At 53.6% G+C, this 25,399-nt stretch overlaps 1 protein-coding gene across 1 annotated transcript in view; it reads left to right on the top strand.

The window, feature by feature from the left end:
• The first annotated feature begins 316 nt into the window (after positions 1-316).
• DYNC1H1 (dynein cytoplasmic 1 heavy chain 1) overlaps positions 317-25,399 on the top strand; it is a 114,742-nt gene continuing 89,659 nt past the window's right edge. Inside the window, exons 1-15 of the mRNA XM_075330754.1 lie at positions 317-630; positions 1,732-1,819; positions 1,911-2,084; positions 2,238-2,493; positions 2,598-2,784; positions 2,876-3,147; positions 3,467-3,694; positions 4,625-5,701; positions 5,820-5,999; positions 6,688-6,837; positions 6,919-7,065; positions 7,154-7,294; positions 7,595-7,882; positions 7,979-8,098; positions 8,189-8,428. Of these exons, the coding sequence (XP_075186869.1) occupies positions 378-630; positions 1,732-1,819; positions 1,911-2,084; positions 2,238-2,493; positions 2,598-2,784; positions 2,876-3,147; positions 3,467-3,694; positions 4,625-5,701; positions 5,820-5,999; positions 6,688-6,837; positions 6,919-7,065; positions 7,154-7,294; positions 7,595-7,882; positions 7,979-8,098; positions 8,189-8,428 (3,801 nt within the window). The 5' untranslated portion in view covers positions 317-377. The remainder of the gene's footprint in view (positions 631-1,731; positions 1,820-1,910; positions 2,085-2,237; positions 2,494-2,597; positions 2,785-2,875; positions 3,148-3,466; positions 3,695-4,624; positions 5,702-5,819; positions 6,000-6,687; positions 6,838-6,918; positions 7,066-7,153; positions 7,295-7,594; positions 7,883-7,978; positions 8,099-8,188; positions 8,429-25,399) is intronic.

Here is a 25,399-nt window from a genome sequence, read left to right as displayed (position 1 = left end):
ATCAGTGAGGATTGATCAGTATATGGATGGGTGGATCAGTGAGGATTGATCAGTATATGGATGGATCAGTGAGGATTGATCAGTATATGGATGGGTGGATCAGTGAGAGCATCTTCTTCAGACACAAAAAGCGCTATGTAATGCTGCGGTACCCGCCCTGTCTCCTGTCTGTCCGCCGCTGCCGCGCTGCTTCCTGGGAATGTTAGTTCTATTAATTACCAGACCGTGAGCAGTAACTCACAATTGGACTTCAGTTCCCATAACCCCCCGCGTGTCTCCCCGCCCTCAGGAGGCGGCACTTCTCCCTGTTGTGTGGCAGAAAGCAGCCTCACCCTGTCATTCGGTTCCTGGCCTTGGCGCAGAGCGGAGCTGCAGACATGACGGACACGAGCGGCGGAGATGACGGTACCGGTAACCTGGAGGTATCGGCGGCGGTGCAGAACGTGGCTGACACCTCGGTGCTGCAGAAACACATCCGGAAGCTGGTGCCGCTGCTGCTGGAAGATGGCGGTGACGCCCCGGCCGCACTGGAGGCTGCGCTGGAGGAGAAGAGCGCCCTGGAGCAGATGAGGAAATTCCTGTCAGACCCGCAGGTTCACACAGTCCTGGTGGAGAGAACGACGCTGAAAGGTGAGGCCGCTGTCACCGGGAGTGGAGGCTCTGCACGGCGCCCCCTGCCGGATCGCTGGCCGCACTGCGCCCGCCCGACCCGGCGCCCCCTGCCGGATCGCTGGCCGCACTGCGCCCGCCCGACCCGGCGCCCCCTGCCGGATCGCTGGCCGCACTGCGCCCGCCCGACCCGGCGCCCCCTGCCGGATCGCTGGCCGCACTGCGCCCGCCCGACCCGGCGCCCCCTGCCGGATCGCTGGCCGCACTGCGCCCGCCCGACCCGGCGCCCCCTGCCGGATCGCTGGCCGCACTGCGCCCGCCCGACCCGGCGCCCCCTGCCGGATCGCTGGCCGCACTGCGCCCGCCCGACCCGGCGCCCCCTGCCGGATCGCTGGCCGCACTGCGCCCGCCCGACCCGGCGCCCCCTGCCGGATCGCTGGCCGCACTGCGCCCGCCCGACCCGGCGCCCCCTGCCGGATCGCTGGCCGCACTGCGCCCGCCCGACCCGGCGCCCCCTGCCGGATCGCTGGCCGCACTGCGCCCGCCCGACCCGGCGCCCCCTGCCGGATCGCTGGCCGCACTGCGCCCGCCCGACCCGGCGCCCCCTGCCGGATCGCTGGCCGCACTGCGCCCGCCCGACCCGGCGCCCCCTGCCGGATCGCTGGCCGCACTGCGCCCGCCCGACCCGGCGCCCCCTGCCGGATCGCTGGCCGCACTGCGCCCGCCCGACCCGGCGCCCCCTGCCGGATCGCTGGCCGCACTGCGCCCGCCCGACCCGGCGCCCCCTGCCGGATCGCTGGCCGCACTGCGCCGGCCCGACCCGGCGCCCCCTGCCGGATCGCTGGCCGCACTGCGCCGGCCCGACCCGGCGCCCCCTGCCGGATCGCTGGCCGCACTGCGCCGGCCCGACCCGGCGCCCCCTGCCGGATCGCTGGCCGCACTGCGCCGGCCCGACCCGGCGCCCCCTGCCGGATCGCTGGCCGCACTGCGCCGGCGCCCCCTGCCGGATGACTGCCTGGCCTATCACGTTCTGATTGTCAAGACTGGGGAGGTGGCGCTCATATCCTTGTCTCGGGGTGTCATCCTCACCGGTTTTTTTTTTTTTTTTTTCCTTTGTTACAGAGGACGTCGGTGACGAAGGAGAAGAGGAGCGAGAATTCACCTCCTACAAACTGAACATCGACATTCACTATGGACTGAAGTCCAACAGGTACGTGATGGGGTGCACAGCGCAGTCTGCTCGACCAGAGCACGGAGTCGCCGGATCGTGCGCACACCTCACAATATCTGTTCTCCTCCAGCCTGGCCTTCATTAAGAGGACGCCGGTCATCGACGCTGACAAACCCATCTCTAACCAGCTGCGGGTTCTGACGCTCAGCGAGGATTCCCCCTATGAAACGCTGCACTCCTTCATCAGCAACGCAGTCGCCCCCTTCTTCAAGTCCTACATTCGTGAATCTGGAAAAGCGGACAGGTGAGAGGTGGTGGAGTGCAGGCGTCACTGCGCGGTGATGCAGCACGTGGCTGCCGTATATCTGGCGGTATTTTGACGTAATTTTTATGGGTGAAGATTGGCGCCCAATTACTGGGCAGTCATAATGATCTAATTTGTGATCTTTGTCTTCAGAGATGGCGACAAGATGGCTCCTTCTGTGGAGAAAAAGATTGCGGAGCTGGAGATGGGACTTCTACATTTGCAGCAGAACATCGAGATCCCCGAGATCAGTCTGATGATCCACCCCAACATCACCAACGTGGCCAAGCAGTGCTACGAGAGGGGCGAGAAGCCGAAGGTCACAGACTTTGGAGATAAAGTGGAGGACCCTACGTTCCTCAACCAGCTGCAGTCCGGTGTCAACCGCTGGATACGGGAGATACAAAAGGTATATAGTAACCTGCAGAATAGTGAGTGCAGCTCTGGAGTATAATGCAGCAGCAGTGACTCCTGGTTTGTGGCTTTGTTCTAATTTACCTTTTTGTTTATCAGGTGACCAAACTTGATCGTGATCCGGCTTCTGGGACAGCTTTGCAAGAAATCAGTTTCTGGCTGAACCTGGAGAGGGCGCTGTATCGTATTCAGGAGAAACGCGAGAGCCCGGAGGTTCTCCTGACACTGGACATCCTGAAGCATGGAAAGCGTTTTCATGCCACCGTCAGCTTTGACACAGACACAGGTAGCGCTCGCTCTGCTCATCTGTGGTCCCAGAAGGAAGGACAATTCTCTTTTTAAATCCACAACCCTTTTTATTCCTCGTCTCTCCTCAGGCCTGAAGCAAGCCCTGGAAACAGTGAACGACTACAACCCTCTCATGAAGGACTTCCCTTTGAACGATCTGCTTTCCGCTACTGAGCTGGACAAAATCCGTCAGGCTTTGGTCGCCATTTTCACCCACCTCCGAAAAATCAGAAACACTAAATACCCGATTCAGAGGGCGCTGAGGCTGGTGGAGGCCATATCCAGGGACCTTGGCTCTCAGCTCCTGAAAGTCCTGGGGACAAGGAAGCTGATGCACGTGGCCTATGAAGAGTTTGAGAAGGTACAACGCCTTTTAAGTGTTGGGCGTATAGAGTAAAGAGAGCTTCTCTATAGTTCTCTGGTTTCAGCCATTAAGTTTCCTTTAATAGGCTATCCAATGGAAAGTCTGCAAAATGACGAAATGAGGCCAAAAAATACATGGTTTCTCTTTCTAAACCTGGCGTCCTTTATCCTCGGACTGCTTTTGATAACCACGTTTAATAGGTCTAAGGTGCAATACCAGGCGCGGCCTAGAGACAAGAGGCTGATTTAGTGCAGCCATGCTTTTTGTGACTTTAGGAGCACCTTCAAATTTTACACTTTACCTTTTCTCCCATTAGGTCATGGTCGCCTGTTTTGAGGTCTTTCAAACCTGGGATGACGAGTACGAGAAACTTCAGGTTCTTTTGCGAGACATTGTGAAGAGGAAACGCGAGGAGAACCTAAAAATGGTTTGGAGGATTAATCCGGCTCACAGGAAGCTGCAGGCGCGGTTGGACCAAATGCGGAAGTTCAGGCGCCAACACGAACAGCTGAGGGCCGTCATCGTCCGGGTGCTGAGACCACAGGTATGACCTTACCTGCGGTATAGAGGAGCAAAGCCGTAAGGGTCAGACCTCTGGGACCCCCAGCGATACTGAGAATGGAGATCTAAAATAACTGCTGCCCAATGAATGCGCACGCATATGCGACCACTGCTCTATTCCGATTGGGCACTTTAGAATCTGTTCTTGGGCTATGTGACCACGGGAGATTAAACCTGCGGCTTTATCTGCGTCAAATCTGCCGATTTTTATTTATTTTATTTTCTCCTGGATTTTGCAGATAAATCCACAGGTTTCAGCATGTACAGACACTCCCAGTGTTATCACATAAGGAGTGTCTGTGTCCATGCTGCGGATACGTGCGGCTCCGGAATATGCTGCGGATTTCCCGCAGCCGCACGTAATTGCATGTCATTTCTTTCTGCGGAATTACCTGTGGAAATCCCGGCTCTCCACTATGGAGATAGGGCCGGTACTTCCGCAGGTAAGCCGCAGGTTTACCGCAGATATTTCACTGTACTACCGCAGCTAAAAATAGCTGCGGATTCCGGCAATCAGCTGCAGGAAACCTGCGGCCGTACCTGCGTAAATAGCCGCAAGTACAAACTCCCATGGGCACATAGCCTTAAGGTTCCCGACAGCAAGTTACCACCAATCCTGGGGATATGTAGTAATTGGGGTCCTGAGTGAATGCGGTGCTGGGTGCATGCTCCACTAGAGCTCCGTTCACTTGTAGTCGATTGCTGGAATAGCTGTCAGTCAGTCCTATAGTGGTGGCTTCACTGATTGTTGTGATTGTACAATGTCGCACCGCTCGGGGTCAATGAGTGATAAATGTAATTAGTGGGACCCACCCTTTAGCAATATGGGTCAAGTTTGGCCCAGTCTGCATCTCCTGGGCTTCTAATGTTCCAATGTCTTCTGGTTTTTTTTTTTTTTTTTTTTATGCACTAGGTGACCGCTGTTGCTCAGCAGAACCAGGGAGAGATCCCAGAGCCTCAGGACATGAAGGTGGCAGAGGTCCTCTTTGATGCCGCAGATGCCAATGCAATTGAGGAAGTTAATCTCGCTTACGAAAATGTGAAGGAGGTGGATGGTTTGGATGTTTCGAAGGAAGGTACGGAAGCGTGGGAGGCTGCGCTGAAGAGATACGATGAAAGAATAGACAGGGTGGAGACCAGGATCACCGCCCGTCTACGGGATCAGCTCGGCACAGCAAAGAACGCCAACGAGATGTTCAGGATCTTCTCCAGATTCAACGCTCTGTTTGTTCGACCACACATCAGAGGAGCCATTCGAGAGTATCAGACTCAGCTCATCCAGCGGGTAAAAGACGACATCGAGTCCCTTCATGACAAATTCAAGGTCCAATACCCTCAAAGCCAAGCCTGCAAGATGAGTCATGTCCGGGACCTCCCTCCGGTGTCCGGCTCCGTTATCTGGGCCAAACAGATTGACCGGCAGCTGACCGCCTACATGAAGCGTGTTGAAGACGTCCTCGGCAAAGGGTGGGAAAACCATGTGGAAGGACAGAAGCTGAAGCAGGACGGAGACAGCTTCCGTATGAAGCTCAATACCCAAGAAATCTTTGATGACTGGGCAAGGAAAGTTCAGCAGCGCAATCTTGGGGTGGCAGGACGCATCCTCGCCATCGAAAGCACCCGTGCCAGGGGAAGAACTGGTAACATGCTCAAGCTGAAAGTCAACTTCCTGCCGGAAATCATAACCCTGTCCAAAGAGGTCCGCAATCTGAAGTGGCTCAGCTTCCGTGTCCCATTGGCTATAGTCAACAAGGCTCATCAGGCCAACCAGCTGTATCCGTTCGCCATCTCCCTCATTGAAAGCGTCCGAACATATGAGCGAACGTGTGAGAAGGTGGAAGAACGCAACAGTATCAGCTTGCTGGTTGCAGGTCTTAAGAAGGAAGTCCAAGCTCTGATCGCTGAGGGAATTGCTCTGGTGTGGGAGTCCTACAAGCTCGATCCCTATGTGCAACGTTTGGCAGAGACTGTCTTCAACTTCCAAGAAAAGGTAGGCCCTGGGCTGAGGGCGCAGCGTGTCATGTTCTCCCCACTCCTGGGCCAAATGCGGCGTACCATGTGCACCCTCAACTTTCTATGTTTTTAATTCGTGTAAATTCTCATCTCAGGTGGACGACCTCCTCATAATCGAAGAGAAAATCGACTTGGAAGTCCGATCTCTGGAGACCTGCATGTATGAGCACAAAACCTTCTCCGAGATCCTAAACAGAGTCCAGAAGGCTGTAGATGACCTGAATCTTCACTCTTATTCCAACCTTCCCATCTGGGTCAACAAGCTTGATATGGAGGTAACTGTTATGGATGAATTCTCCCCCACCCCCCACCCCCTTTCAACCTCTTAATTGTGACGTTTCATCAGAGGCTTTCTTCCAATGGTACTTTGGACTCTTCTTATGTAGAGGGCTTCTTAGGTGGGTCCTGCTGCAATCCACCTCCGCCCTGTCATCCTTACCTCATCCTCATCTAGGCATGTGATGCCTAGAAATGTATAGGACTAGAAGGCGACACGATATTTGGCAGCGAGTGCAGTATTCCCTGTAGCTCCTGGGTCTTCAGAGTTGCAGTAAAGGCTTCTCCTCCAGGAAGCCGCTCTTTATAATGGGGCAGTTCATGACTTGCCTATGGGTGGCACTACAGGGTTTTTTGTTCTCTCCCCCTATAGTACAAAGAATTTGCATAGTTCTGTCCCATGACTCATTTCCTTGTAAGAGTCTGTACAAGGAGGACCAGTAACTTACAGGGTGTTTTTATATCTGGAGATTCCCCCTTAAAGGGATTGTACAGCATAGGGAAAACATGGCTGCTTTCTTCCAAATACTGCAGCCTACAAATAATGGGTATCAGACAGCCTGTGGTCTGATGTGGTGCAGTATTTGGTCAGAAGCAGCCGTGTCTTTCTAGTTTGGATAATGAGCTTCTATATTGAAATTTTGGCCTTCAGCTTTCTTATTTAATGCTTCTTTCTTAATCTTGTAGATCGAGAGGATCTTGGGAGTCCGTCTACAAGCGGGTTTGAAGACGTGGACCCTTGTCCTCATGGGTCAGGCTGATGATAAAGCAGAAGTTGACATGGACACTGATGCCCCCCAGGTCAGCCACAAACCAGGCGGTGAACCCAAAATCAAGGTATGTGACATCCGAGCTTCCTCTAATCTTAGGCCCTTTCTTGATTTCCCACGTGAAGCTCCTTTTACCTTCTCCTTGCAGAATGTGGTCCACGAGCTGCGCATCACCAACCAGGTCATCTACCTGAATCCTCCCATTGAACACTGCAGATATAAACTTTTCCAGGAGTTGGTCTCCTGGGAAACTGTGATCCTGTCCCTGCCCCGAATCCAGAGTCAAAGATACCAGGTATGTTCACCTCTTTTAGCTCCCCCCCCCCCCCCTACCCGTTATGCTTTAATTAGACCTGACGAGTTGCCTCTTTGCGCTGTTATAGGTGGGCGTCCACTACGAGCTGTCAGAAGAGGAGAAGTATTATCGTAACGCGTTGACCCGGATGCCGGACGGATCTGCTGGTTTAGATGAAGCATGTGCCGCGGTTATGGAAATTGTCACTGAGGTGGAACAGTACGTCAAGGTGAGGGAAGGCCATGGGTTATATTGGGTGTCTGCAGCACTCAGTGACATTGCATTAATATGGGACTTTGTCTCATGCCAGATTAGCAGCGAAGCAGCCTGATTGTCTGGTACTTGAGATTGTCTGAAGATGTCAGAAACTGCTCCAGTACTAGACATCCATGTGCACGGTGGTCCTCATATATTTAGGAGCGTTTAACACTTTCTAGTATTCCAGGTTCTTAAAGATTGCAAATTATTAGTGCACTTTTTTATAAATTTAATTCAATAACGATTCTTTCTCCATCGCTCGCTGTTGCAGGTGTGGCTGCAGTACCAGTGTCTGTGGGACATGCAGGCGGAGAACATCTACAGTCGTCTGGAAGAAGATCTGACCAAATGGCAGGCGCTGCTGGTTCAGATCCGAAAGGCCCGAGGGACGTTTGACAACGCAGAGACCAGGAAGGAGTTTGGTCCAGTCATCATTGACTACGGGAAAGTGCAATCCAAAGTGAACCTGAAATACGATTCTTGGCACAAGGAGGTGCTCAGCAAATTCGGGCAGATGCTTGGTCAGAACATGACTGAATTTCACTCTCAGATTTCCAAGGTATAATGTCTGACTGCTCGGGGGTCTCGCTGATGTCTTTCCCATGTAAAGTGGACTAGAGTCGTCATTTCCTTCTAACATCACTTTCTTCCTCAGTCTCGCCAAGAGCTGGAGCAACATTCGGTGGACACGGCGAGCACCTCCGACGCCGTCACCTTCATCACTTATGTACAGTCTCTGAAGCGGAAGATCAAGCAGTTTGAGAAACAAGTTGATGTAAGTTTCCTCCACTTTGCGTCACCCTCCTTTTTTTATTTTTACCGTTCTTTCGTTGCTCAAAGGAACCTGTGCCTTTCCCTCCTTCAGCTCTACAGGAATGGACAGCGCTTGCTGGAGAAACAGCGCTTCCAGTTCCCCTCTTCCTGGCTCTACATTGACAACATCGAGGGCGAATGGGGCGCATTTAACGACATCATGAGGCGCAAAGATTCTGCCATACAGCAGCAAGTGGCAAATCTGCAGATGAAGATTGTCCAGGAGGACCGAGCTGTGGAGAGCCGCAGTATCGACCTGCTGACTGACTGGGAGAAGACAAAGCCTGTGGCGGTAAGATCATGGTCTATGGTGTCTGCCCTAGTTATACATTTGGGCTATGTGCGCACGTACTTGCTGAAACGTCTGCAGCGATTTGGCAGCACATGTGCGCTGCAAATCGCTGCAGAAACACTGCTTAATGGATGCAGATTGTTTGCCCCATAGATGCCGATTTCATGCACTTGGGATGATGCCTCTCCCATAGACAGTGGGAGCAGCATCCAAAGCCCATGAAAGGTGACATGCTGCATTTTTAAACACAGAGATTGTCATATTTTCTTTGTCGCTCCATTGGGAGACCCAGACAATTGGGGTGTATAGCTTCTGCCTCCGGAGGCCACACAAAGTATTACACTTTAAAAAGTGTAACCCCTCCCCTCTGCTATACACCCTCCCGTGCATCACGGGCTCATCAGTTTTTATGCTTTGTGTGAAGGAGGCACACATGCACGCATAGCTCCACAATTTAGTCAGCAGCAGCTGCTGACTATATCGGATGGAAGAAAAGAGGGCCCATAACAGGGCCCCCGGCATGCTCCCTTCTCACCCCACTCTGGTCGGCGGTGCTGTTAAGGTTGAGGTACCCATTGCGGGTACGACGGCCGGAGCCTCATGCTGTTTTCCTTCCCCATCCCTTAAGGGCTCTGGGTGAAGTGGGATCCTAATCGGTCTCCAGGCACTGGGACCGTGCTCCCTCCGCAGCCCCCTGGGGAATCTGCTGGACAGGAGCCGGGTATCGTCAGGGACAAGGCCCTGCTACTGTGAGGTACTCTGTGTCCCCTTGGGGACCGCGCATGGAGCGCTTGTGTCATACACGCTGCAGCACTGCTGGGTGTGTTAGTGCGCCGGGGACTACCGCACTGACCGCGCTTATTTGCCGGCCGCGCTTATAACTTTAGTCCCCGGCTTTTGCGGCCTAGTACCGCATATTCCCGCCCCCGGGCCTGCCAGTCAGGGGAAGGGCGGAACGCTGCACAGGACGTCAGCGCTGAGGGCTGGAGCATACTTTGTATCCTCCTCCCCCCTCACTGAGCACCGTGGGGCACCAGATTCCCGCACTTTCTAGGGCACGCCCACGGCCCCCTCCTCCTCACAGAACGCCGGCAGCCATTCCTGTCAGCACTTCTGAAGCTGGAGAGGAGAGACAACACGGCTCTGGGAGGCCCAGGCAGGGAATCTGGTGATCACACAACCGCTTTGGGCGGTCGGTAAGCAGCACCTGTTTCTAGGTGCTGGCCCCACTGAGTGCCGAAGTGTGTGTGTGTGTGTGTGTGTGTGTGTGTGTGTGTATATGTGTGTATATATATATATATATAATATACACTGGACGGTCGCACTGTTGATTTTTGGCTATATACCCTCCTGAATTGTACTCAGAGGAGACAACAGCATTTCTTCAGCGCTCTATTGGGAGACCCAGACAATTGGGTGTATAGCTACTGCCTCCGGAGGTCACACAAAGTATTACACTAAAAAGTGTAAGGCCCCTCCCCTTCTGGCTATACACCCCCCGTGGGATCACGGGCTTACTCAGTTTTAGCTTTGTGTGCGAAGGAGGTCATACATCCACGCATAGCTCCACATTGTATAGTCAGCAGTAGCTGCTGACTATCTCGGATGGAAGAAAAGAGGACACATATAGTGTCCCCAGCATGCTCCCTTCTCACCAGATGGTGTTGCAAGGTTGAGGTACCTATTGCTGGTACAGAGGCCGGAGCCCCACATGCTGTTTTCCTTCCACATCCCCTTGGAGGGCCCTGTGGAAGTGGGATCTGTCGGCCTCCAAGCCCTGAGGCCGGGCTCCATCCACAGACCCAGAAGAACCTGATGGATGTGGAGCACGAGTACTATCAGGGACAAGGCCCTGCATCGGTCAGGTACTCGGTGTCTCCGGCAAGCACAGCACGCTCCGGGCTTGCTGGGCGTTATAGTGCGCCGGGGACATTAGTGATGGGCTTATGTTGCTGCAGCCATGGCTGAGCGACGGGTCATGTTTAGGAACTTGCGCCGACCGCTCATACGGCGGCGGCGCTGATGTGACTTGTAGTGCGCCGGGGACTTGGCGCCGACCGCGCTTTTACGGCGGGGGCGCCTGTAACTTTAGTCCCCGGCTTCTGAGGCCTGGCACCGCTTCGTTCCCGCCCCCAGCCCTGCCAGTCAGAGGAGGGGCGGGACGCTGTACAGATCTCAGCGCAGGGAGCTGGAGTCTGCTTTGCATTCTCCAGCCCCCTCTCACTGAACACAGTGAGATGCCGGGTTCCCGCTCTTGGCTGGGGCTCGCCCACGGCCCGCCCCTCTGCACAGGACGTGGAAGAGAAGCCGGCAGCCATTATGGTTTCCACTCTGGGAGAACGGAACCAGGCACAGGTTTTTGAGCGACCTCATACTCGCGCTGGGCGGGCGATAGGCAGTACTGGTCCCACTAATACTGAAGTGGGCTTTTGAACTGTGTGCGGATATGCGATGCAGCACTGTACTGTCGCTATTCTGGGCATACTCTCCTAGATGGCTAGACAAGTGTTCAATGATTAGTCTGCAGTGTTTGTTGGCAGATTTGGCAACAGCAAAGTGCCAAGGCACAAGCTTTCATTGCCACTTCGTTTGCAGGTGCTGCAATTGGGTTTATTGTCATGCTATACATGCACTATATGTCGTTTTTCTTGGCTAATGCACCTAGTTAAACAGACAATAGCAGCAGTAAGGCAAGGCTGCCAAGGCACAGGCTCTCAATGCTGCTTGATTTGCTTGTACTGCAGTGTTTTTCTGTCATGCTTGTCTGCTATACATTTCCTGTATGTCGCTATCCTTGCCTCATGCTCCTAGTTAACTAGACAACAGCAGCAGTAGAGCAGTGGTGCCAAGGCACCAGCTTGCAAGGCTGCTGCATTTGCATGTGCTGGCAGTGTTTACTGTCATGTTTGTATGCGATACATTCACTGTATGTCGCTATCCTTGTCTCATACTCCTAGATATATAGACAATAGCAGCAGAAGGCCTAATGTGCTAAGCCACAAGTTTCAATGCTGCGTGTACTACATGTGCTGAAGTGTTTACTTGTACTTCAGGCTTGTATGCTATACATTCACTGTATGTCGCTATCCTTGTCTCATACTCCTAGATATATAGACAATAGCAGCAGAAGAGCTAATGTGCCAAGCCACAAGTTTTCAATGCTGCGGGTACCACAGGTGCTGAAGTGTTTACTTGTACTTCGTGCTTGAATGCTATACATTCACTGTATGTCGCTATCCTTGTCTCAAGCTCCTGGATAAATAGACAACAGCAGCAGAAGAGCTAATGTGCCAAGCCACAAGTTTTCAATGCTGCGTGTACTACATGAGCTGAAGTGTTTATTTGTACTTCATGCTTGTATGATTATTTACTGTACGGTCGCTATCCTAGGCTATGCACTTAGATAGCTAGACAACAACAGCAGAAAAAGAAAAGGCCAATGAGGACTTTATATGTTGCTTGTACTGCATGTAATACGAGTCTAGGACCCCAGTGCGGGCAATTGCTTGACCGGGGTTTTCGGCTATATGTGGTTAAAAGAACCACCTGTGCTTCCTGTCCAGAGACAGGGACGAAATTGCAGTTTCTTTCCGCTGTTATATTGGCTGTGACTATGGCTGACATCTTACAGTCTGGCAGCCCACGCAGACCTTGGGCAATATAGTTGCAATGCCCCTGGCCACCATGATTTGAGGAGCAGCTCAAGGCTCCAGGGTGGTTTTCACGCGTCCCAGGGGGCAGGCTCCGACACGGACGTCAGTTCAAGAGGGCCTAAGCAGGCTCGCTGGGAATAGCCCTCGACTCCATCAGTGAAAGAGTCAGCTTCACAGCAGGGGAGATCTCTTTTCTAATATCGCAAGCAATTGCGTACTCGTCTGGCCCTCTGATCCTAGAGATGCAGTCCAGAAACGCAACGCTTTTCACGATAAGCGTTCTCCGACCGTATTAATGAGACACTCTCCTCCCTGATTGGACAAGCGCTAGCCCAGGTCCAAATGTGGATCTCCCGATCTCCAGGCTTGCAGCTGGATCTATAGTTGTAGTGGTGGATGGGGCTTCACGTCAAAATGCCATTGACAGATAGATAGGTTCTGGCCGCAATCTGTCTATGAAGCTATCGGCAGGTCGGTTGCTCCGGCAGTCGCAGCCGTGAAGGCACTCCAAGCTATTTCAGATAGTGTTGCGCAGAGGGACGCTGTCACCGGTACATCTCGGTCTCAGCAGCGTCTGTAATCTCGCAATCGCCGCATGGCGAACCATGCTGTTAAGGCTGTCCGAGACTCTACGAGCCGGACGGCGGTGGCATCGGCCATCTCCGTATTTTTTACGCAGAGCCTAGTGGTTAACAGATTGGATCAGATGCTTCTTCCAACAAAGTGCTTAACCAGGTTGCCTTTATCTAGTGATAGTCTGTTGGTAAGGGTTGAATGAATTCATTCAACTGTCCAAAACGACTCAAAAGGCCCAGAAGGGCATAGATTCCTAGCAGGCTCAAGTACGCCCGGGGAAGGCAGCCGGAGGAATCGCTACCAAAGCGTTTTTTTCTCATAATTTTCAGCCTTCTCACTCCGCAACCGCGGGGAGCAGACTCCCCCGCTTTAGCGACATTTACCTACCACAGGTCAAAGGCCGGTGAGAGAGAGTCAGTTTGTCTCAAACTACCTCTCCGACCGAGCCGAGGCTCTTCTGCAGGCAGGACGAGTGGTAATCCCTGTTCCTCTTCAGGAACCAGTTACGCCTTTTGCTTCGACCTGGTCGTGGTGCCAAGATAGGACGGCTCCTTCCGTCCCGTTCTGGAATTTAAACTGCTTAACAAGCACGTGACAACCAGGCGGTTCCGGAGGGAATCACTCCGCTCCGTCATTGCCTCACTGTCTCAAAGAGTTTTTCCTAACATCCATAGACATTAGGATGCTTATCTCCACGTGCCGATTGCTCCAAGGCACCGGCGTTGGCTACGGGCATAGTTCGTTTTGTAGCCCTACCCTTCGGCTGGCGACAGCCCCACGGGTTTTTCACCAAGTTCATGGCAGCAGTGGGAGCAGTCCCGCGCTCTTACGGTCACTCTGTGATCCCTTTCTTGGACAATCTACTTGTCAAGGCACTCTCTTTTAGAAGCATGCCAACACAACCTGAACATGGCGCTGGACCCTTCCCAGAGTTTCGGGGAGGTCTTTGACTTCTTCTAAGTTGAACCCAATCGCTGGCATATCTTGGCATAGAGTTTTCACACTCTCTCAGTGATAGTGAATTCCGCTGGACAAACAGCGTTCACTACAGACGAGGGTGCAGTCTCTCCTTCAAGGAGGCGCCTCATCCAGAGGCGAGCCTTTTCACGCAGTTTCATCTGCGTCCGCATCATTAGAAGATTCTTCGCTAAGGGGAAGGAAGTCGATGTTCCTACACAGTAACGTCCCCCTTTCACAGACGGTCAAAGACCGTCTTCAGAGGAGTCCACTCTTCAACTCAGTGGTCTAGAGCTCTGGGCAGTGTATCTTGCACTGCAAGCTTTCCTGCAGTGGCTGGAATGCAATCAGAACCGAATTCAGTCGGACTATCCACAGCGGTGGCGTACACATTCCGGACGTACAACACTAGGAAGCAAGTCTTCCTCAGTCGCGAGGACGTGGACGCAGGGGAATGGGACCTGCTCCCGTTTGGCTTCAAGAAATCGGTAGCCGCGGGATGAGGACGGACGTCGACATCATGGCGTCTCGGCAACTACAAGGTCTCGATTTTCATGGCGGGAGCTCTGGCGACAGGCGCCTTGGCTCAAGATTGGTCGCAGTTCCAGCTTCCGATTGCTGCCGCACTATTCTCGTCGCCCCAGACTGGCCGAGGAGGTTGTGGTACCGAGATCTGTGGCATCTCACCGTCAGTCGACTGTGAGCATTACGTCAGGGTCACAATGAGACGGGCTCGCCAGCCGCGGTTTGCCAAGATATTCCACAACTCGTGGAAGATATTCTTATCTTGGTGTTTTGCTCAGGGAGTGTATCCCTGGCCATCGGCTTTGCCTACTTTGCCTGCCCTCCTGCACTCTGGTCGGGAAAACGGTTGGTCGCTCGGCTCCCTTTAAGGGCAAGTCTCGGCACTATCCGTGTTGTTTCAGAAGCGTCTAGCACGTCTTCCTAAGGTGCGCACGTTGCTACAGGGAGTGTCATATTGTGCCCCCGTACGAGCGGCCGTTAGATCCATGGGATCTGAACGAGGTACTCGTTGCTCTCCAGAAGCCGCCTTTCGAGCCTCTGATGGGAGTTTCCCCTTTCTCGCCTGTCACAGAAAGTGGCTTTTCTAGGGCGATCACGTTTCTTCGGCGAGTGTATGAGCTGGCAGCTCTGTCATATCAGGCTCCCTTCCTGGTGTTTCACCAGGACTAGGTAGTGTTGCGCTCCATTCAGGAGTTTCTCCCTAAGGTAGTATCCGCGTTTCAGCTTAATCAGGATATATCATTACCTTCATTTTGTCCTCATCCGACTCACCGGTTTGAAACGGGTTTACATTTGTTAGATCTGGTCAGAGGACTCAGGATCTACTTTTCCCGCACGGCGCCTATGCGCCGATCTGATGCACTGTTTGTCCTTGTCGCTGGTACGCGCAAGGGATTGCAGGCTTCTAAAGCCAACATGGCTCGATGGCTCAAAGAACCAATTCTTGAAGCCTACCGTTCTGCTGAGCTTCCGGTTCCATCAGGGCTGAAGGCCCATTCAACCAGAGCCGTGGGTGTGTCCTGGGCATTACGCCACCAGGCTACGGCTCAACAGGTGTGCCAGGCAGCTACCTGGTCGAGTCTGCACATTTTCACCAAACATTATCAGGTGCATACCTATGCTTCGGCGGATGCCGGCCTAGGTAGAAGAGTACTGCAGGCGGCAGGGGCCTCCCCGTAGGGGAGCGCTGTCTTGCAGCCCTATCAAGAGGTATTTATTTACCCACCCAGGGACAGCTTTTGAACGTCCCAATTGTCTGGGTCTCCCAATAGAGCGCTGAAGAAGAAGGGAATTTTGTACTTACCGTAAATTCCTTTTCTTCTAGCTCTTATTGGGAGACCCAGCACCCGCCCTGTTGTCCTTCGGGATTCTTGGTTTGTTGCGGGTACACATGTTATTCATGTTGAACGGTTTGCAGTTCTCCGATGTTATTCGGAGTGAATTTGTTTAAACCAGTTATTGGCTTTCCTCCTTCTTGCTTTGGCACTAAAACTGAGTAAGCCCGTGATCCCACGGGGGGTGTATAGCCAGAAGGGGAGGGGCCTTACACTTTTTAGTGTAATACTTTGTGTGACCTCCGGAGGCAGTAGCTATACACCCAATTGTCTGGGTCTCCCAATAAGAGCTAGAAGAAAAGGAATTTACGGTAAGTACAAAATTCCCTTCGTCGTCCGCAAAAAGCAAGGGTGCCAAAGAACAGGCTTACTTTGCAACCTGTACCTCATGTGCGGCTATACTACCGGCAGGTTCCACCGATCCTCATTGTGTGCAATGCTCGGCCCCTGTGGCACTTACTCAGCCGGAGCCTCTGCTACTGGTGGCCCAAGTGGAACCACCTGCTACCACTGTCCAGGTGACAGGGATGGAGTTTGCAGTATTTGCTGACAAACTGTCTGAGAGTATGGATAAATGGTCTGCTAAGATACTAGAAGCCTTGCAGTCCAGGCCGGTAACACAGGCCCCGGGCACTGTTGAATCATTGACCCCAGGCCCCCCTCGGTTGGAGCAGCAAAGTGCTCCTGGGGTGACCCATAGGTCCCAGGGTGAGGTCTCTGACACGGACCGCAGTCCCAGACCGCCTAAGCGGGCTCGCTGGGAGCTTCCCTCGACTTCATCACACTGTTCAGGGTCTCAGCAGGAGGACTCTCTGGATGATGAAGCGGAGGTAGCAGATCAGGATTCTGATCCTGAGGCCGCTCTTAACCTAGATACACCTGAAGGAGACGCCATAGTGAATGACCTTATAGCGTCCATCAATCAGGTGTTGGATCTTTCTCCCCCAGCTCCTCCAATTGAGGAGTCAGCTTCTCAGCAGGAGAAATTCCGTTTCAGATTTCCCAAGCGTACGATGAGTACGTTTCTGGATCACTCAGACTTCAGAGAGGCAGTCCAGAAACACCGAGCTTGTCCAGATAAGCGCTTTTCTAAGCGCCTTAAGGACACGCGTTATCCCTTTCCCCCTGACGTTGTCAAGGGTTGGGCTCAGTGTCCCAAGGTGGATCCTCCAGTCTCCAGACTGGCGGCTAGATCCATAGTTGCAGTTGAAGATGGGGCTTCACTCAAAGATGCCACTGACAGGCAGATGGAGCTCTGGTTGAAATCCATCTATGAAGCTATCGGCGCGTCCTTTGCTCCGGCATTCGCAGCCGTATGGGCACTCCAAGCTATCTCAGCGGGTCACTCGCAGATTAATGCAGTCACACGTGCCTCTGCTCCGCAGGTGGTGTCCTTAACATCTCAGGCGTCGGCGTTTGCGTCCTACGCCATTAATGCTGTCCTGGACTCTGCGAGCCGTACGGCGGTAGCTTCTGCCAATTCGGTGGCAGTCCGCAGGGCCATGTGGCTACGTGAATGGAAGGCAGACTCTGCTTCCAAAAAGTTCTTAACCGGTTTGCCATTTTCTGGCGACCGCTTGTTTGGGGAGCGATTGGATGAAATCATTAAACAATCCAAGGGAAAGGACTCATCCTTACCCCAGTCCAAACCAAACAGACCCCAACAACGGAAGGTACAATCGAGGTTTCGGTCCTTTCGACCCGCGGGCAGGTCTCAATTCTCCTCGTCCAACAGGCCACAGAAGGGTCAGAGGGACTCCGATTCATGGCGGTCTAAGTCACGTCCTAAAAAGACCGCCGGAGGAACCGCTCCCAAAGCGGCCTCCTCATGACTTTCGGCCTCTTCACACCGCATCCTCGGTCGGTGGCAGGCTCTCCCGCTTTTGCGACGCCTGGCTGCCACAGGTACAAGACCGTTGGGTGAGAGACATTCTGTCTCACGGTTACAGGATAGAGTTCAGCTCTCGTCCTCCGACTCGATTCTTCAGAACATCTCCGCCCCCCGAGCGAGCCGATGCTCTTCTTCAGGCGGTGTGCACTCTGAAGGCAGAAGGAGTGGTGATCCCTGTTCCTCTTCAGCAACAGGGTCACGGTTTTTACTCCAACTTGTTCGTGGTGCCAAAAAAGGACGGATCTTTCCGTCCTGTTCTGGACCTAAAACTGCTCAACAAACACGTAAAAACCAGGCGGTTCCGGATGGAATCTCTCCGCTCCGTCATCGCCTCAATGTCCCAAGGAGATTTCCTAGCATCAATCGACATCAAAGATGCTTATCTCCACGTACCGATTGCACCAGAGCATCAGCGCTTCCTGCGTTTCGCCATAGGGGACGAACACCTTCAGTTCGTGGCACTGCCGTTCGGCCTGGCGACAGCCCCACGGGTCTTCACCAAGGTCATGGCAACAGTAGTAGCAGTCCTACACTCTCAGGGACACTCGGTGATCCCTTACTTAGACGATCTGCTTGTCAAGGCACCCTCTCAAGTGGCATGCCAACACAGCCTGAACATTGCTCTGGAGACTCTCCAGAGATTCGGGTGGATCATCAATTTCCCAAAGTCAAATCTGACACCGGCCCAATCACTGACATATCTTGGCATGGAGTTTCATACTCTCTCAGCGATAGTGAAGCTTCCGCTGGACAAACAGCGTTCACTACAGACAGGGGTGCAATCTCTCCTTCAAGGCCAGTCACACCCCTTGAAGCGCCTCATGCACTTCCTAGGGAAGATGGTAGCAGCAATGGAGGCAGTTCCTTTTGCGCAGTTTCATCTGCGTCCACTTCAATGGGACATTCTCCGCAAATGGGACAGGAAGTCGGCGTCCCTCGACAGGAACGTCTCCCTTTCTCAGGCAGCCAAGGCCTCCCTTCGGTGGTGGCTTCTTCCCACTTCATTGTCGAAGGGGAAATCCTTCCTACCCCCATCCTGGGCGGTGGTCACGACGGACGCGAGCCTGTCAGGGTGGGGAGCGGTCTTTCTCCACCACAGGGCTCAGGGTACCTGGACTCAGCCAGAGTCCTCCCTTCAGATCAATGTTCTGGAGATAAGGGCAGTGTATCTTGCCCTAAAGGCGTTCCAGCCGTGGCTGGAAGGCAAGCAGATCCGAATTCAGTCGGACAACTCCACCGCGGTGGCATACATCAACCACCAAGGCGGAACACGCAGTCGGCAAGCCTTCCAGGAAGTCCGGCGGATTCTGCTGTGGGTGGAAGCCACAGCCTCCACCATATCCGCAGTTCACATCCCGGGCGTAGAAAACTGGGAAGCAGACTTTCTTCAGCGCTCTATTGGGAGACCCAGACGATTGGGGTATAGCTACTGCCCTCCGGAGGCCACACAAAGCACTACACTAAAAAGTGCAAGGCCCCTCCCCTTCTGGCTATACCCCCCCGTGGTATCACGGGTTCTCCAGTTTTCAAGCTTTGTGCGAAGGAGGTCAGACATCCACGCATAGCTCCACAGATTTTAGTCAGCAGCAGCTGCTGACTATTTCGGATGGAAGAAAAGAGGGCCCATATAGGGCCCCCAGCATGCTCCCTTCTCACCCGTGGATGGTGTTGTAAGGTTGAGGTACCTATTGCGGGTACAGGGGCTGGAGCCCCACGTGCTGTTTTCCTTCCACATCCCCTTGTAGGGCTCTGTGGAAGTGGGATCCTGCCGGCCTCTAAGCTCTGACGCCGGGCTCCATCCACAGACCCAGTTGAACCTGATGGATATGGAGCAGGAGTACAATCAGGGACATGGCCCTGCATCATACAGGTACTCTGTGTCCCCGGCAGGCACAGACACACTCCGGGCTGGCTGGGTGTTGTAGTGCGCCGGGGACCGTAACGATTGAGTTGGTGTTCCTGCAGTTTACTGGGGGACCTTTGTGTTGTGGGAACGCAGCGCCGACCCCCACTGGACCGGCGGCGCTGCTGTGACTTGTAGTGCGCCGGGGACACGCCGACCGCGCTTTTACGGCGGCGGCGTTTATAAATCCAGTCCCCGGCTTTTGCGGCCTAGCTCCGCTTCGTTCCCGCCCCCATCCTGTCAATCAGGGTAGGGGAGAGACGCTGTTTCGCAGCAGCGACGAGGGCTGGAGCCTGATTTACATGCTCCAGCCCTCTCACTAGGCACAGAGGGAAGCAGGCTTCCCGCTCTTAGCCAGGAACGCCCAGGGCCCGCCCCCCCTCCTCTCCCAGGACGCCGGCAGCCATTACATGCAGTCTGGCTAGAGGAAGGACGCAAGGCTCTGGGAGACCTGGACTAGGGGGCTTTTGGCGACCACACACCCGCTCTTAAGCGGGCGGTAAGCGGCATTTCAGCTGGCCCCTCTAGTGCCTCAGTGTGCATTGGTGTACTGTGTCACCAGATATATATATTTATTTATTTCTTGCACTGTGAGGTCGCTTCCTGGCTGGATACCCCAGATCGCTCTGAGGAGGCAGCAACATGTCATCCACAAAACGCAAGGCTGCCAAGGCTAGGGCTGTGTACACTGCGTGTGCTGCATGTGGGGCTGCTCTACCAGCAGGTTCCAAAGACCCCCATTGTGTGCAATGCTCAGATCCGGTGCTGCTTCGCCAGCCGGAGTCCGGAGGGGTAGTGACCCAGGCTGAGACGCCTGTAAGTCCTGCCCCGGTGTCAGGGACAGACTTTGCAGTTTTTGCTGATGGAATGTCTGTGACTATGGCAAAAATCCTTGAAACTTTGCAATCCATGACTGGGGCTCAGTCTATGGACACGGCGAGGTCTCTGTCCGCTAATCCCCCTCAGTTGGAATTAATCCAGACTGCAAGGGGGTCCCCGGCTTCCCAGGCTGAGTATTATGACTCAGATGATAGCCCCAGCCACCCTAAGCGAGCTCGCTGGGAAAGACCCTCAACGTCATCACACTGCTCAGGGTCTCAGCGCAATCAGTCGCCCTGTGATGCGTCTGAAGAGAGTGATCAGGAGTCTTATCCTGGAACCCCTCTCAATCTGGATACCCCGGATGGGGACGCCATGGTAAACGAGCTTATCTCAGCCATCAATAGACTGTTGGATATTTCTCCCCCAGCTCCTTCTGCAGAGGAGGCAGCTGCAGAGCAGGAGAAGTTTCGTTTCCTCTATCCCAAGCGTAAATTGAGTGCTTTCTTGGATCACTCTGACTTCAGAGAGTCAATCCAGAAACACGACGCTCATCCAGAAAGGCGTTTCTCTAAACGTTCTAAGGATACACGTTTTCCTTTCCCCCCTGATGTGGTCAAGCGCTGGACCCAGTGTCCAAAAGTAGACCCCCCGATTTCCAAACTTGCAGCTAGATCCATAGTTGCAGTGGAGGATGGCGCTTCACTTAAGGATGCCAATGACAGACAGATGGACCTTTGGTTAAAATCTGTCTATGAAGCTATCGGCGCGTCGTTTGCTCCAGCATTCGCAGCCGTATGGGCACTCCAAGCTATTTCAGCTGGTTTAGCAAAAGTGGATGCTGTCATACATCCAGCGGTGCCGCAAGTGGCGTCCCTTACCTCGCAGATGTCTGCGTTTGCGTCTTACGCTATCAATGCGGTCCTAGAATCTACCAGCCGCACCTCAATGGCGTCCGCCAATTCGGTAGTTTTGCGCAGAGCCTTGTGGTTAAAGGACTGGAAAGCAGATGCTGGTTCCAAAAAATGTTTAACCAGCTTGCCTTTATCTAGAGAGAGACTGTTTGGCGAGCCATTGGCTGACATCATTAAACAGTCCAAGGGTAAAGACTCTTCCTTACCCCAGCCCAGATCAAGCAAACCTCAGCAGAAAAAATGGCAGCAGAGGTTTCAGTCCTTTCGAGGTTCGGGCAAGACACAATTCTCCTCGTCCAAAGGGACTCAGAGGACGCAAAGAGTCTCAGATTCCTGGCGGGCTCACGCACGCCCCAAGAAAGCAAATGGAGGAACCGCTTCCAAAGCAGCTACCTCATGACTTCCAGCCCCCCCCCTCCGCATCTCCGGTCGGGGGCAGGCTCTCCCGCTTTTCCGACATTTGGATGTCACAGGTCAAAGACCGGTGGGTGACAGACATTTTGTCTCGCGGGTACAGAATCGAGTTCAGTTCTCGTCCTCCAGCTCGGTTCTTCAGAACCTCCCCACATCCAGACCGAGCAGATGCCCTGCTGCAGGCGGTGGACTCCCTAAGAGCGGAAGGAGTAGTGGTTCCTGTACCGCCTCAGGAACAAGGGCGAGGGTTTTACTCCAATCTCTTTGTGGTTCCAAAAAAGGACGGCTCGTTCCGTCCTGTTCTGGATCTAAAGCTGCTCAACAAACATGTGCACGCCAGACGGTTCCGGATGGAAACCCTCCGCTCTGTCGTTGCCTCAATGTCTCAAGGAGACTTCCTTGCCTCAATAGACATCAAAGATGCTTATCTCCACGTGCCAATTGCTACAGAACATCGTTTTCTACGTTTTGTGATAGGAAACGACCATCTTCAGTTCGTAGCTCTGCCATTCGGTCTGGCGACAGCCCCCCGGGTCTTCACCAAGGTCATGGCGGCGGTGGTAGCAGTCTTGCACTCTCAGGGACACTCGGTGATCCCTTACCTAGACGATCTACTTGTCAAGGCACCCTCTCAAGAGGCATGCCAACTCAGTCTACATGCTACGCTGGAGACTCTACAGACGTTCGGATGGATCATCAACTTTCCAAAGTCGAATCTGTCACCGTCACAGTCGCTAACGTATCTTGGCATGGAGTTTCATACTCGAGCAGCGAGAGTGAAGCTTCCGCTGAACAAGCAGCGGTCCCTACAGACAGGGGTGCAATCCCTCCTTCAAGGCCAGTCGCACCCCTTACGGCGCCTCATGCACTTCCTCGGGAAGATGGTGGCAGCCATGGAAGCAGTTCCCTTTGCGCAGTTTCATCTGCGCCCACTTCAATGGGACATTCTCCGCCAATGGGACGGGAAGTCAACGTCCCTGGACAGGAAAGTCTCTCTTTCCCAGACGGCCAAGGACTCTCTACAATGGTGGCTCCTTCCCACCTCATTGTCTCAGGGAAGATCCTTCCTGCCCCCATCCTGGGCAGTGGTCACGACAGATGCGAGTCTGTCAGGGTGGGGAGCAGTGTTTCTCCACCACAGGGCCCAGGGGACGTGGACTCCGCAGGAGTCCACCCTTCAGATCAATGTTCTGGAAATCAGGGCAGTGTATCTTGCCCTACTGGCCTTCCAACAGTGGCTGGAAGGAAAGCAGATCCGAATCCAGTCGGACAACTCCACAGCGGTGGCATACATCAACCACCAAGGAGGGACGCGCAGTCGGCAAGCATTCCAAGAAGTCCGGCGCATTCTAATGTGGGTGGAGGACACAGCATCCACCATATCCGCGGTTCACATCCCAGGCGTAGAAAATTGGGAAGCAGACTTCCTCAGTCGCCAGGGCATGGACGCAGGGGAGTGGTCCCTTCACCCGGACGTGTTTCAGGAAATCTGTCGCCGATGGGGAGTGCCGGACGTCGACCTAATGGCGTCCCGGCACAACAACAAGGTCCCGGCATTCATGGCGAGGTCGCGCGATCAAAGAGCTCTGGCGGCAGACGCATTAGTTCAAGATTGGTCGCAGTTCCGGCTCCCATACGTCTTCCCACCTCTGGCACTCTTGCCCAGAGTGTTACGCAAGATCAGATCCGATTGCAGCCGCGTCATACTCGTCGCCCCAGACTGGCCGAGGAGATCGTGGTATCCGGATCTGTGGCATCTCACGGTCGGTCGACCGTGGTCACTGCCAGACCGACCAGACTTACTGTCCCAAGGGCCGTTTTTCCATCAGAATTCTGCGGCCCTGAACCTGACTGTGTGGCCATTGAGTCCTGGATCCTAGCGTCTTCAGGGTTATCTCAAGAGGTCATCGCCACTATGAGACAGGCTAGGAAACCAACGTCCGCCAAGATCTACCACAGGACGTGGAGGATATTCTTATCCTGGTGCTCTGATCAGGGTTTTACTCCCTGGCCATTTGCCTTGCCCACTTTTCTTTCCTTCCTTCAATCCGGATTGGAAAACGGTTTTTCTTCAGCGCTCTATTGGGAGACCCAGACGATTGGGGTATAGCTACTGCCCTCCGGAGGCCACACAAAGCACTACACTAAAAAGTGCAAGGCCCCTCCCCTTCTGGCTATACCCCCCCGTGATATCACGGGTTCTCCAGTTTTAGCTTTGTGTGCGAAGGAGGTCAGACTTCCATGCATAGCTCCACAGATTTTAGTCAGCAGCAGCTGCTGACTATGTCGGATGGAAGAAAAGAGGGCCCATGTAGGGCCCCCAGCATGCTCCCTTCTCACCCGTGGATGGTGTTGTAAGGTTGAGGTACTTATTGCTAGTACAGAGGCCGGAGCCCACATGCTGCTTTCCTTCCCCATCCCCATGAGGGGCTCTGGGTGAAGTGGGATCTTACCGGTCTCCAGGCACAGAGACCGAGCTCCATCCACAGACCCAAAAGAACCTGCTGGATATGGAGCTGAGTATCGTCAGGGACAGGCCCTGCTACATCAAGGTACTCTGTGTTCCCATGCACATCGCGCCCACACACACACCAGCATTGCTGGGAGTGTTAGTGCGCCGGGGACAACAGCGCGGAGCGCTGGTGCTATTATTCACTGCAGCTTTGCTGAGTGAATTTATGTATTGAAAACGGCCGCGCTGGCCGCTGCTGGTTGTTTTTTACATTGTGGCGCGGCTGGGACTTGTGGTGCGCCGGGGGACTTCGGCGTCGGCCGTGCACATGGGACGGCCGCGCTTATTACTAGAGTCCCCGGCTTTGCGGCCTAGTTTTCGTTTCGTTCCCGCCCCAGCCCTGCCAGTCAGAGGAGGGGCGGGACGCTGTACAGTAGCTCAGCGCAGGGAGCTGGAGTCTGCTTTGCATTCTCCAGCCCCCTCTCACTGAACACAGTGAGACGCCGGGTTCCCGCTCTTGGCTGGGGCTCGCCCACGGCCCGCCCCTCTGCACAGGACGGGGAAGAGAAGCCGGCAGCCATTATGGTTTCCACTCTGGGAGAACGGAACCAGTCACAGGTTTTTGGGCGACCTCGCACCCGCTCTTGTGCGGGCGGTAAGCAACTGACACCACTAATGCTGAAGTGGGTTTTTGGGCTGTGTGCTGATATGCTATGCACTGTACTGTACTGTCGCTATTCTGGGCAACAGCAGCAAATAAGCAATGCTGCTGAGGCACAAGCTTTCAATGCTTCTTCGTTTGCATGTGCTGCAGTGTTTACTGTCAGATTGGGCAACAGCAGCAGTAGAGCAATTTGTGCTAAGGCACAAGCTTTCAATGCTGCTTCGCTTGCATGTGCTGCACGGTTTATTGTTATGATATACATTCACTGTATGTCGCTATTCTTGGCTAATGCGCCCAGATAAACAGACAAAAGCAGCAGTAGAGCAATGGTGCTACGGCACAAGTTTTCAATGCTGCTTGACTTGCATTGGCTGCAGTGTTTACTGTCATGCTTGTATGCTATACATTCAAATAGCGGTTGTCCTAGGACAATAGTAAGCGCTTAACCCAATGATTACTTATAGTTCTGCAGCTGGTTACACAGGCAAACACCCCAAAAGTTGCCCAGATTGAATTTATAGGAAATACATTAGAGGTTTTACCATACTGGAAAAATCTCACGAACCAGCGCTGAAATATAAGACAACAATAATAATAATAAGATTATTATTTTAATGCAAAAACCTAATACATACTGATAACAAAAAATAAAAAATGATAAATGATGATAATAATCCCTCAGTGCAATATAGGACTACACTATCGTGAGGCCCCGGCCGGTGGCTGTCACGATATATAGCAAAAAATGTCCTATAAGGACTTGATCTGATAAAATACTCAAGATTAAATTACCACATATATAATTTATAAAAGGATTATAAGAGCTGAGAAACCGGTAGATGGATAGCCGGTAGGTGGAAAGCAATCCT

This window comes from Anomaloglossus baeobatrachus, chromosome 12 (genome assembly GCF_048569485.1).
Source record: "Anomaloglossus baeobatrachus isolate aAnoBae1 chromosome 12, aAnoBae1.hap1, whole genome shotgun sequence".
In the NCBI taxonomy this organism is placed as follows: Eukaryota; Metazoa; Chordata; class Amphibia; order Anura; family Aromobatidae; genus Anomaloglossus; species Anomaloglossus baeobatrachus.
This window is presented reverse-complemented; position numbering and strand designations above follow the sequence as displayed.